Source organism: Meleagris gallopavo, chromosome 15 (assembly GCF_000146605.3).
Source record: "Meleagris gallopavo isolate NT-WF06-2002-E0010 breed Aviagen turkey brand Nicholas breeding stock chromosome 15, Turkey_5.1, whole genome shotgun sequence".
NCBI classification, from domain to species: domain Eukaryota; kingdom Metazoa; phylum Chordata; class Aves; order Galliformes; family Phasianidae; genus Meleagris; species Meleagris gallopavo.
The window spans coordinates 16,705,440-16,719,016 of NC_015025.2; the positions used below are offsets into that span (position 1 = coordinate 16,705,440).

The 13,577-nt window shown below is 44.1% G+C and overlaps 1 protein-coding gene across 1 annotated transcript in view; it reads left to right on the plus strand.

Moving 5' to 3' along the window:
• Positions 1-13,356, plus strand: part of LOC104913323 (follistatin-related protein 4-like) — a 58,128-nt gene extending 44,772 nt beyond the window's left edge. The window contains exon 3 of the mRNA XM_031555748.1: positions 12,242-13,356. Coding sequence (XP_031411608.1) covers positions 12,242-12,525 — 284 coding nt within the window. The 3' untranslated portion in view covers positions 12,526-13,356. The remainder of the gene's footprint in view (positions 1-12,241) is intronic.
• Positions 13,357-13,577: the final 221 nt, after the last annotated feature.

Here is a 13,577-nt window from a genome sequence, read left to right on the forward strand (position 1 = left end):
ATAAGTATGTATTTGCTGCTGGCTGTGTTAAATGCATCTGCACCTCTTGTGTGATGCTGTCTAGTCCTGCAGTAACATTTCAGTATCAAATAGATTGAAATTGCAGCACAAGTGTGCACTCTGACTGCAGTGGGAGCAGATATATCCCACAGTGGGACCCCTGTGCTGCAGCATCGGGCTCCTGACTGGGACATGCCTTGAGGTTTTCATGGTGCAAATCGGGAAGCAGTGGTCTTATTTCTTCCCCCAGCAAACTCTGTTCCTGGGAAACCTAGCCCTGCTCCTGATGGAAGGGCATCTACACACAAATAGAGCTTGTTTTCAATTTTTCACATGCTTGTACATGAGTGCTGTTGAGACAAGTACAACTTCCAACGTGAACTTTGGGGAAACTTAGTTTTGGCTCAGGATGACTCCTGCCATCACACTCTGAGAACAATGTGCTTTTCTCCCTTTCTCCAGCTGCTCATTCACTCCATTTCATGCTGGATCCTGGAGGGATTTCTTTCATTGACCGTTTCAGACCTTTTTTTTCCTCCAGAACGAGCACTGTGTGTGTTATTCCACCTGACTAAACCAGAGGCAGCCGTGTAGTCCCTGTCGTGCTGGAGTCAGTGCATTGCCTCCAGGACCCCTGCGGGACCCTGCTCTGCAAGCGCAGCTCCTGGAGGTGTTGGTGAGAATTGTGAGTGCAAACAGAGGCAGGCAGCACTGCTCTGTGCCACAGCTTCCAAAGAGTATTTCTGTTGAGAAGTACATTGTTGGTTGGCTTTTTTTTTTCCTAAGTCAAATCTATACTGTATTATTTAGTGCAGAAAAATCTTTACATGAAATACAACTTTTTTGTTTGTTTTTTTTTTTTTTTAAGCATTTGCTCTGTCTCTTGGATGATCCCAGCTTGTAGCAGCTCTGAAGTTGTTTAAATCCGCCCATGCTGGGTGTTAATGGGAACAGGAGCAGTCAAATACATGTGCATCAGTAGGAAACTCGGAAGCATAAAAATTGAATTCTCTCCCTGCCTTTTTCTTCCCTATAGAGAAAATAGGCCCCATTAGCACAGAAAGCTTTGGCAAGATGATATTTGCAGTCCAAGGCTGGAAAGCAGCTGCTATCCCTGGTGTGTTGTTGAGCAGAGGACTGAACTTTTCACTGCTGCCAGTAATCCTATTTACCCTGGCCACAACGTGCCTGCTGGATGTTGCCTTCTGGAAATGTTCACCCATTACTGATGGGTTGAAGCAACATCTCTCCTTGTGGAGCAGTGTGTGGGTACAGGAGGAGAGCTGCAGCCGTAAGCAATGGGTGCAATGGGATGAGCCATGCTGGATGGGCAAGGAGCAGCATTTTCTCTAATGCAAATGTTGTTTAGTGAACTAATCCCTAGACCTCTGCAGTCGTCCTGTTGCTGCTTATGCACTTCTTTTGCAAGTTATCAGCTGTGCCAAAGTGCAGTTAATATCTAGTCCCTTTAAAAAAGTAATTTTTGAAGTTTATTGCAGCTTCTCAAACTTTTTTTTTTCTCTCTGAGGGATAAAATAGTAAGGCTGCTTATCTGCCAGCATAACTAAAAGGTAGCTTGAAGGATGGCTGTAATTTCAGGTAAATTGGTAAAAGCTGTTTCTGTACGCCTGTTCTCACTGTAGAGTTCAATACAGCGCCTCTAATTTCTTTATTCCTTTCTGGACAGTATTCTCAATGGGCTGTGGCAGATCTCCTTTCCTTGGATCCAGTTCCTAAGCTGCCTGAGAGCTGCATGTGCCTGTGCCAGGGGCAGTGATAGTGAAGGCAGACTGGGGAGTTTCTTCCCTTGTTCCTAAGTTTGAAAATGAATATTTTACTTCTGTTTTGTTTTTTTTTTCCTAAGGCACCAGGGAATGAATCTGAATTATAAACTGATGGAAAAAGCCTAGTCCCAGTCTTCAGTCTGAAACGCAGTGCCTGTCCTTTTGTGCTGTGTGCTGGGCATCCTCACCTGGTGGCTCAGCTGGAAGCTGCTTGGATTCTTCCTACAGCCAACCTGTGGTCAGGTGTAACTGTAGCCTTGGGTGTCTGTACTCCTCTCCTCTACTTGTAGGATCAGGCCTGTGCTGTATTGGTGTGGATCAGCTTAAGGGCAGAGATAAGCCCTGTGCTGAAATACGTTTTATTCCATTACTATCTTAAAAGAATAAAAAGCCCTGTAATGCTGCTTCAGCCCAATGCGCTCTGATGTTGATGAGTGATGATTGTGGCTTATTCCTGCCTTTTATCCCAAGCTTTCCCTTTTCTGCTATTAAATGTGACCCTTTTGTTTCCATCAGGGGCCTTTGTATTCCAAGAGAAATAATGCTGTGTTGATTTCTATCAGTTGTGTTTGTTTTTATTCCTCATACAGAACACTTCTGAAGGGAAAGCAGTGAATACATGTGCTATTATTATATATGTACCCTTTCAGATTCAGCTCTCCAAGTGCTCTCCCAGCATGAATGAACGAATACTGCTCCTGCACCATGGGTGCAGACTGCTGCCTTCGGGTACAGCGTGGCCCAGGAGTTCCCTAGGGATGCAGCTCAGGGAGGCTGGCTGCAGGGCTGTGCTCTGCCCCACTGGGACAGGTGCCCTGCAGGGACCCACAGCTGTAATCCTCTTTTCTAGGTGGTGGTTGCATTAATGTCATCTGCTAATGGCAGAGGGATGTCACAAAGGTGGGCTCATCTCACATGGCTGAGCCCATCCCTTCCCTGGCTGTAATATCTACCAGTCCAAATCCCCACCTATGTAAATTGACAAAATTCAGATCATGATACTTAAAGCAAGTAACACTTGCTGCAGAAACCCTTAATTTGTGACAGTTATTTTTATCTATTTTCACCTCTTCTGGATTGTTTTCTGTTGTGACTCACAAGCAGCGAAGCTGGTGATTTTCCTACTCCTCAGAATAAAAACAAAGTAGTTAATGTCAGTGTTTCAGTGTTGGTGTTCCGTTTCTGTATTGATACCATCTGAGTCAGTTTTAACAGTGTGTGAGATTTGAAGTCTTCACTTCCAAGCAAACTTTTTAGTAGGTTTTTAGTTTATTGTGTTACCTGTTTGGTAGGCTGTAACTCTTCATCAGGTAAATGCATTTCATGTTGCTTCCTCAGCAAGAGCAAATGTGGGGGGAATAAAAGGTTTGCGATGCATTAGAAATGGCTTTAATTCTTCTGTCCTTCTTTGTAGAAGTATGGAGAGAAGTAACTGCTGGAGGGTAAATGGGGATAAAATGAATGTCTCTTGTTTAATTTAGGAGATTAAGATGTTGATGCCTATGCTTCCAACCACTTGGTGCAGTATATTTTTAATATCTGTCAGAACAAGGCTGAAACTATGGACAAATGATTGACAAATGAATATACAGAGAGTGTTGGAACGTGACAAGGAAATATGAGAAAATCTTCCAGAAACTTAAAATTATCACCTTGAGTTTGTAGAGAAGAGGGATGAATAGTAATGCGGTTCCTGAGACAGAAATGGTGCCTGGCTCTGGGATGGGGAGGGGATTAATTAAAAATAACAGAATGGGGAAAGTGGAATGCAAATGATTATTGATTTGTGTGGTGCTGTGGCAATGTTTCAGGCTGACTCCAAGCCTAGGGAGCACCTGCTGCTCACTCAAGTTGGCCAGCACTGAGTTAAGGCTTACAGGCACTGCTGTGTCCTGCACCTGAGGACAGGTTGTTGCTAGAGCAGCATCTATAGCTCAGGATTTTGGTGGACGTAATTTATTTATTTTTTGGCTGTTTTGGTGACATCCCAATTAAAACTGGCTCATCTGCCTGGCACTGTGCAGATCTGAATACAGCATTCCCTCTGAAAACATCCTTAACCCGCAGCCAGCCCAGCTTGGCACAGCTGTGAGTGCTGAGCCCGTTGCCATTGCTGGGCAGTAACATGTATTTAAGATTTAGCTGCTATCTCAATGAAATGTGTTTCCACAGCATGTTTCTCTCGGTGCAGTGTTTGGGCAGCAGGTAGGGTGAGGAGGAAAGGTCTTGCTGTTCTCTTGGAGGACATGCAGGTGAGGGCAGTGCCATCTGGAGCTCAAGTATTTTGTGGTTTTAGAGCAGCTGAAAAAGTGATTTTTGGCTGTGTGTGAGGCAGAGCTGGTGGAGGCAAGTTTGAGCTGGGAAATGCTTCTCTTGCACCATACTGGCCAGCTGCTCCTCCAGCTGGTGGTCCTCAGGGCTTCCCTTTTCCTTGCAAAGCTGAAGGAGCAATGGAGAGGAAGGAGTCAGAGTGCAGCAGCTGACCGGTGGCTGCAGGCTCCTCCCATGGCTTTCTTCTGCTGCACCCACTTGCACACTGCAGTTTTCTCATTGACCGAGATTACATGAATCATTAAGAATGCAAACGGGATGTGTGCAGGCCAACAACCAGCTCCCTCACATGGAGCAGCTGAGTGGGTCCTTCCAACAGATATTTCTTTTTCTGAGGAGTGGCTTAAAACTGACTTATAAAAATATCCTCCTGCATCCCAACGCAGATGTAATGCATGCCCGTTGGGTGCTGTGTGGCTGTATTTCTCCCTGTAATGGCCCTGTTTAGCTACCAGCTCCCACTTTTGGTATAACCAGCAAGCTCTTGCACTTGTAATGTATGAGGCTCGAAGGCATCGAGTCAGGAAAACATAAATGAAATGTCTTGGGGGAAAAAAATGTGAAAAGCCACAGTGCAATCTCAGCAGTTCCAGCAGGAAGCTGATGCTGATTTAGATGTGGTACAGGAATGCTGCTCATCCCATTGCTGGGGCTGTCTCTTCAATCAGGTGAAGTAGTCATGAGTCAAACACGCATTATGCTTCACCAAGAAGTAAAAAAACCACCTGCACTAACACAAACTCCATTACAACTAAATAGCTTTAATACTTTTTTTTTCCTTTTTCTCTCAATTTATATTCAGCAGCTGTCAAGTTTTACGGAAAGATGTTGATGCTCATAATAAGACTCTCAAAAGCTTTATCCAGCCCCTAATTTTCCCCCACGTTGTCTGCCTTCCTGCATGTGTTGTACCAAATGAAAGGAGTAACTGCAGGCTGTGCGTGCAGCTGGTGATGGGCTCTGTCTGGAAACCTGACCATGAAAATCAGCACAGGTTGGGGGGGGGGCGAGGAAAGGAGCCTATGTGTGTGTTGCCTTAACAAAGCTGGGGTGTCCCTGGAAGTGGATTTGGAGACTCTCGCTTGCTTCCTTCTGAGGGTAAGAGCTTCCCTTGGTATAGGATGGTGCCTGATTTGAGAACTTCATATATGGCTGCTGTAGGAGAGGTGGCTCTGCTATGGATCCATGTTTTGAGTATTTGCTCCTGGTGGAGCAGCACAAAGACCATTCTTCCAAGCCACGGTGCACTTCCAGGTAACACTAATAATAGAGTGGAACATGGAAGTTACTGGAAGACCTGGAGCCTGATCATTGTGTTTTAGGTCGTACCCAGTCCTGCTCTCCATCTTTTCCTAGCTGTGAAAGTCTGCAGCCTGTTGTCGTCCGTTTTCGGGACATGCCTGCAAAATGCTTCTTAAGAATGAGACTTCATTTCTCGGGTTCAAACGTGCTTCCTCAGAAAAGGGAATATTAAGGGAAGTGCTGACACTGGTATTGCTGTGATGTCTGTAATCAGTCACCCTGAAACCTTGAGCAGTGGCAGTTGTACAGACAGGTGCAAGACTGGTGATGTTCACTGAGAGCAGAACTCCAGAATAATGTAATAAGGGCACACAGTGAGTATTAACTATAAAAGTTCTGTCTATTCATCTTTCAACCAAAAATATATTATTAGAAAAATGTTGTTTTCTGAGGCAAATGCAATGAGCTGTTCTTTTTTACTCAGTGAGCCTGAGAAATTGATGCACTGAGTGAGAAAACAAATAGGAAACTGAAAAAGAAAAAAAATTACATGCGGTGTGAAATAATGTTTGACTTGTGCATGTGTAAGGGAAAAAGAAATATACAGTAAACAAAATAATACTTTTCCAGTAAATGGTGTTATTGGAAGGTAATGAGTCAAAAAAAATAATAATAAATAAATAGAAAACAGACTTTAGAGTACCCCTTAGAGAGAAACATGGAGTCTTTTGCTCTGGAACCACTGCTGATATTACAACGTGCTTTGTAACTTTCATGTTGGTGTGATGAATGATGGCCGAGTGCGTGTCCCCCTTCTGCTGCAGCTCTGTGTCTGGGGGAAAACCAGGAACAAAGCAAAGGCAATGTATGGGGCTGGGTTTAAAGCTCAATAACATGGACAACTGGAAGCATCTTGTTTGTTCAGCTTGCCTCTGGCAGCTCTGTTGGTAATATGATTGGAGAATTCACCAGGAGGACACGCACGTCACCTGTAGTTATTTCATTATTGAATTTGACCCTCTTCACAGTCTCTGCCACAAGAACTTCATTGAAGGAATAGCAGAAAGATGCATGACACTGTTATTGATTCCTCATAGCTTTTATTGCAGCCTGTAGAGTGCTGGGGCTTGCTGTGCTGGTCAGAGGATGAAAGGGAACTGAAAGCAAGGAGAGCGAGGCAGGTCCTGGGAGGGGGAGCGAGGGGCTGGGGCAGGCAGGAGATTGATGAGAGAGATTAAAGGCAACAAGGCTGGTTTTGAGCAGTCACCTGTGGGAATTTCATTGCCTTTCTTCAGAAGAGTGTATTCTTCTGACACAGTTTTGTCAAAGAAACCCAAGTATTAATATGATCTGTTCCCTCAAGATCCGACACTGGAAAGTTTCTGCATTATTCACGCTGTGCAGCACTGAGATAATTAAATGCGTGATCAAGTACAACAGATCCGTGTGTGTGCTCATACTGTCCAGCTGTACCAGGTTGTTCACAACAGGCTAAATGTGGGTGCTGAAGGAAACACCAAGTCCCATCCTTGCAGGCAGCATCTGCATGGGCACCCGTATAACGTGTGCTCAGCAGTGCGGGCTTGGGCACAGATCTCCACTTACTGCACAGCAGCGATGGGATAAAATTGCCTTCAATATGAAGTACTTATCACAGAGAAATTTAGGTAAACGTTGAGTAAAGAGCAATTTTATGAATCGCCTCTTTAGTATTTTCAATAGCAGAACAATCAGGCAAATTGTGCGTGGTAGAGTTTCATGGCAAGGACCTAAATATGTATGGTCTTGTTTCGGTCCATGTTTCTTCCTCAATAATCTGTGCAAATACTTCACATTGCTTTAGATCTTTTGATTTCTTCTGGCTGTTTTTCAGGTTAGTGCCCTCATAAACCAAAGTGCCATCCAAAAATGTAGTTTAATCAAGCTCTTGGTGTCACCGTGGCTAACTGGATTTGAAAGTGGGCAAGAATTAGTCTAATTACACTGAGATGACATTGATTCCTAGTTTCAGATCTAACCATTGATAGAGAAAGCTATTTCATGATTTTGAGTGTTTCATGCTGTTGTTTTTGCAGAACAACTGCATGTCGTTGCTGAACGTGGAGCAGTTGCAGTGTCTTTGGTATTAAATGGCAGGCACAGACCCTCAGTGTTGGTGTAGCCCCGTAATTACTGCCCATGGGACTCCTGCATGCAATTTCCCTTTCCTTTACGTGCTTATCTTTCTTTTTTTAAAACTCTGCAAGAATTCTCAGTAGGAAACCTGAAATAATGAGAAGTTTTGGTAATTTTTGTTTGCAGGAGGGTTTGTGTGTCACCCCGTGTTTCATTCCCTGTAGAACATCCAAATTAGTGTGTGACTGATTTCCTCCTCAGCAGAGGCTAATGCATCCTTCCCCTCCTGCTCCAAGATGTTCCCCCCAGTTATCTTCTGAGCCTGGGATCCAAATAGTTTGCATCCTTAGAAAAACACGTACTTGAAGACAACTCATTTTCTGTGTTTTCCTCCAGGACAAGTTGCTGGCTTTGCTTTGTAAGAATAAATAAGTTATAGCACCAAGGGCAAGTAAGAGAGCTAATGGCTGTGCTGCTGCCATTCCCTGCGCCAGGAGTTTCACTGCAACTTCTCTACTTCACCATTTCCATAACAGGAGTACAGCAAAAAACAGAGAAACTCATAGAGCAGTTCATTATGAAATTCTTGCTTTGTTTCCTTTCTTATTTTATTGCAGTAGTAACAAGGTGTGCAGCACAGGCATTTGCTCACAGCAGCAGCCAGGTGCAATAGTCACGCATCTGAACTTTTGTTACTTCAAGGCACGTGTTAAAAATGTGCTGGGAAGGGAAGCTTTGAGGCCTTGTGCTGCTGCATTGGATGCCGTGTTGCCAGCAAAGAGTGAAGTTGTGGCAGATCACTCTTACGTGTGCGTGGATCTGTTTGTGAGCAGGCAGCAGAGCAATGCTCAAGCACACTGGCTACGTATTCAGTTGGCAAATGGGCATCTGCATGTACCAGCAGCGTATTCTTTACAGCAGTAAAAAGTGCTTGTAGGTGCAATGCTTCAGACCACAGCAGATTATTTTAACGTAGCAAAGGAAAATGTTGGAACTCAGCGTCAAGGTGGGGGAGGAGTGGCTGCTGACCTGTGAGCTCACTGCGTTCCTTCTTGGAAGCAACAAATGAGGTTTGGTGACTGAGTGTTTTTACAACTACAGAAGATTTTATTTTATTGCTTTACATCATCTGCCTTGGAAGCAGCTGGAGTGAGAGCTTCCAGTTGTAGTTATACCCATCTCCAGTTCCTCATAATTAAAGCTGCCAGTTCTGGCTCCAGTTCTTCTGATGTAAAGCCTCAGCTCTTTCCTTCACAGATGAAATGAGGTGTCCTGCAGCAGTGCGCTGTTCCTTGAAGACAAACTGGCTTCTTAAATGTAAATGTAGTAATTTATATTTCTGCAGCATGTAAGCAACCTTCTATGAGCAGCAATATGATAGAGCTGTTTGGTTTTTGGCTTTGCTCTGTGTGTGATGGGTTTGTCTGTTTGGTCTTAAATGAAGTCAGTGCTTGTCACCATCCCGGCCTTTCCCTGAACTCTTTGGGAGCTTTGCCCAGATAAGGAAAAGGGTTGGATTTGGATGTAGAAAACAATGAATTACCTGATAGCTCAAGTCTGATCTGTAACATGTTTAGTGACATGTAATAGCAGTTGTTGCCTAAGTCATTATAAATTAATGAGCAGCCAAAGGATGCGTATCCTCCAGTGTCTAAACAGAGCAATGGCATCTTCATTTCCTTAGGTCTTGCTTGAGATGAAGGCAGCCATTAGCACCTTCCACAATTCCCAAACTCGGTTATTGTACTGCCTGAACCCCGGCTTTGTTGGGTTTTGAGTGGAATTCCAAATTTCTCATGGGCAGCCAGAAGCTGATTTGAGAAAGTGATGCGGATTTGTGGATGTACACAAATGGGCTTCCTCTCTCCAGCAAGCTGACTTGAAATGCCGCAATTCAGTCACTAGCCATGTTGGGTAAACTTAATTAGCATTGAAAAGTGGCTTGTTTGGCAAGATGACCCATTTTTAACCTAAGTGTATGACTTTCGCTGCGACTAATAAATTAAATAAATTATATTGTGCAGTGAGGCTCCTAAATACCACGCATACTTACTTGGTGATTTCACTTGATTAACTTTCCTGTTTTTAATAATCCTTGTAAGAGTGAGGAATGCAGTCACTTCTAATAACGCAGCAGAGCTAACGATGGCTGTTTGCTGCTGCCCTGCCTGTTTGGCCCTGGGTCCTGGTGTGCGGTGCTGCCGGGGGTTGATTGGTTACCTGGGTAAAGACAGCAGAGCTTTTACGTTGGAAACCTTCCATCCTCTGGCTTTCCACCGCTGTTTTGTGTGCTGTGTTTCTTACTCTTCCTCAGCGCAGGGCCTGTCTGCATGGCTGAGTGTGCGTGTGGGGACCTTCAGTTCCTCCAAGGAATATTCAGGGAGTAATTCAATTAAGGGGCTATGAGCAGCGTTATCAGATTCTGGCAAAGAAATTCTATATTAACACTCTGCTTGCTCATGTGCTGCTATCATGGATTTGGGTGTCTGGATTACTGAATACACAGCTCTTGCTTTCCATGCTGTTTGTGGGCTGTCCAGCCCACCTCCCTTTCTGAGTGTTCAAACAGGAGTTCTTCATCTGGGAACACAGAATAAACCAAACTGAACAAAAGGAGCGAGACATGAAAGCACACAGGCTTTATGAGGCTTCTCCATAGTAACCAGGTGGTGATAGAATAGCCAGAGTGCTTTGCTGTGTAAGCTGGTGGTAAACAAATCTTTGCTGTGTTGTTTAAAAAGAAGGAAAAAAAAACAACAAACCTTGTCTTTGCAATAGGAATTGCTTTTGTTTTCAGCAATGCCAAATTAATATTAAAAATCATAATACGTGAGGCTTCAAGAGGACTTTGTGCTGCTGCTGTGTGTGATGGCCATTGGGGCAGGATGTAGTCAGCAGGAGGGGCAGTAACCTCTGGTGAGGTGCATTGTGTGGTGCTCAGCTGGTGCTGGGACTAGGGAGAATTGCAGCTATAGCACAGGGGGGCTGTGCTGTAGTTGTACCTGAATTACGTGTATGTAGGCAGTAACACCAGAATCTTGGTTTTAAGTGTCACGGTGGTCACTGTGCCCAGTGCATGTCTTGGTGAGGTCTGTAGTGATGGATGAGCCTGGTGCCTGCATGGTGTGGGTCCCTGCGCCAACAGGAGGAGGGAAGGGAGGAGCACTCTGTGGTACAAAGGAACACGGGTTAGTGGGCAGCATTGGTTGTAGGTGGATGGTTGAACTGGGTGATCTCAGAGGTCTTTTCCAACCTTAGTGGTTCGGTGATTCTAGGATGCTCTAGGAGCTGACCTGAGCCTTTGTGCTGCTCCAAAAGGCAGCAGGGCTGAGCGCTGGTGCCCTTGGCAGTGAGCTCACCTGGAGGTCACAAAGTGTGTATTCTTGAGGATGTTTTTCAGAAACCTTGGGACAATTAGTAAATAAATAAAGAATATTTAGATATGCTTTCCAGGGACTGTATTTTTTGCACTGCTCAGATATGCTCTGACCTTCTAGTTTATTATAAGTCAGGAAAAGTCAATATTACCCAGCTTGCCAAGGTTGGAAGAATTTTAATGAGTTATTGAGTCAAATAGTTAATCCTCCAGCAGCAGATATTTTCCCCCCCTTTCAAATAAAACAAAGACTTAACGGGACCAAATCAAATGGGGTTTGTGGGAACTTTTACTCATCTTTATGAACATGCTTTAACCCTGCATTGCTTGTAGATGAAAAGTGGGCTCAACGCCGGGATGTTCCATGTGGCTTGAAGTGGTTGGGCAAGCAGGGACTGTGTGGTTGTTAGCAAGGAATTTAGCATTAAAAAAAAATAGGACCAGTAAGTTGAAGCAGCTATTGCTGATGCTCCTCACATCTCCATTATGTGTGATGGAGGTTTTGGGGTGAGAGGTTGGGACACAGCAAAAGCTCACCGAGAGTCAATCCTACGTGTGGTGAATGTGGACAGCTGGGGTTTGCTTCTGACCTGCTCTGCTGGTCCGGATTGAGTCGCAGCACAGGGGTGGCTGCTGTCGGGAGGCTGTGCAGAGCAGGCAGCAGGTTGTGCACTGCTAAATGTTTACTCCTCCTTTAATCATGCCTTTTGCAGCTTCCCTTTACAATTTGCTGCTTTGTGTGCTCCAATTAGCATAGAATAATCCAATTCCCTCCAACTCTCTTTGCTGAGTATAATGCTAATTATTGCTCTGAGTAGTGGCTTGTTTGGGAGTATCCTGTCCTGTATGAATTATAATAACGTTCTGTTGCAAGCCTTCTGACTTCAGAAGCAGAAAATGTTACAGCACTGGGGCAGCTCGGTTTGCCTTTTAATGGTATCAAACAGCAGACAGTTACAGTAACATTCAGAGCATTATATCCAGTAAGTCTGCCGGAGTGTGGGCTTTCAGAATGGCTTTTTGAGTCCAAGTCATGCTCAAATTTTTGGCGCTGGAATACTCTCGCTAGTTCCTATTCTAGGGTCTAATTTTGCAGAAGCCTAGAAGAATGAACAGCCCCATGTCCACCACTTCTCAGGGAAGCACTTTCAGCACATACTTGAGATTTTGATGACTCAGAGCTGGAGGTCTGGGAGCACAGAAGTGGAGATACTCTGCAGATTGCCATCGTGCTGCTGTTCAGAGTGTGCTTTTAGCCTTGGGAACCTTTTAGCTTCTGCACTTGTACGGGTTGTGCACTGCTGTGCAGCAGACGAGGATGGTCTGTTAGGTATATATTGCTATATATACCTATATTGCTAACACTGATTTTTTTTTTTCTCTCTCTGTCCAGTTCTTTATGGTCAGGATGGCCTCCATGCATCATGTGAGAAGAAGTACTGCGGCCGAGGGAGTAGGTGTGTGGTGAACAGGGACACCAACCAGCCTGAGTGCAGGTGTATAGAAGACTGCAAGTCCAGCTACATGCCAATATGTGGATCTGATGGCAAATTTTATGAAAATCACTGTCAGTTACATCGAGCCTCCTGTCTTCAGAGGAAGAAAATCTACATTATCCACAGCAAGGACTGTTTCTTCAAAGGTAGGACATCATTAAAAATGAATACTTCTGTATAACTTCCATCACTCATCCTACTGTAATCCTGGTAAATGACTGAGTAATGTGCTTTATTTCTGAGAGATGAATTTATAAAGGATGATTTATTCTGGGTCTCTGTAGAACAGAATGCAATGTTTTATGCAGTTATCTAAGCCCCTGCGTGTTGTCACCCAAAATGTAATCAAACTGTGATCGAATAAATAATTAACATTGGTGCATGCTTTGAGTGCACTGCAGTTATACTGTATTCAGTACTGACAGCTTCCAGTGTAATAACCTTTTACAAGCTGATTTGTTGGCTAAGGCTTGGACAAGGACTAAGACGTTATGAAAAATGTGTACAGTATTAACAAAAATCCGTTGCACAAGTGAGGGGAAAAAAAATAATTGTCTCCTAATACTGAATGTAGAAGCTGAATCTGTACCAGCTGAGCAGTATCGTTCACTGCCTGCTCTCCAAGCCCTGGCAGTGAGGGTCTGACAGATTTGGTAGTGTGGTTGTGCTGGGACATTTAGGGATCTGTCATCTTCATGGGGTCGATGTTTCCCCAAAAGCACCTCAGTGATAATTAGACTTTAGCCCATGTAGGCAAGTGACACAGGCAAAGGAGAAAAGTTGTTGAAATGAAGTTAGAGAAGCAGGAAACATACCATCAGAACCAAAGAAGAATGACAGGCAAATAGATGATGAAGTGTTGAAGATGTTCTCCTGCAGAAAAGAAGTGGCAGATCGGTTGGTTGTAAGAATGTCTGTGCCCAGAAGTGAAACACTTCAAATGGCTTTCTGAGGCTGGGTATTTGGGCTCTGAAGCAAGGCTTACATGCAGCTGTTCAAAAATGTTTGCTATTTTGTGACATTTTTTTTTCCAGATCTTTGATCTAGTTGATCTTTGGATCAACTTTATAGCCAAATCATTATGTATGAAATGCAGAGGGGAAAAAATAGATGGCTTACTGCTGAGATTTAGCTCATAGCAATATGGGCTCCTGCAAATAATAAACCTGAAATTTCTAAGATTGAAGCCTTGCTTTGGACTTGGTGTGGATCTGCTCTTCTGATCTTGGAAAG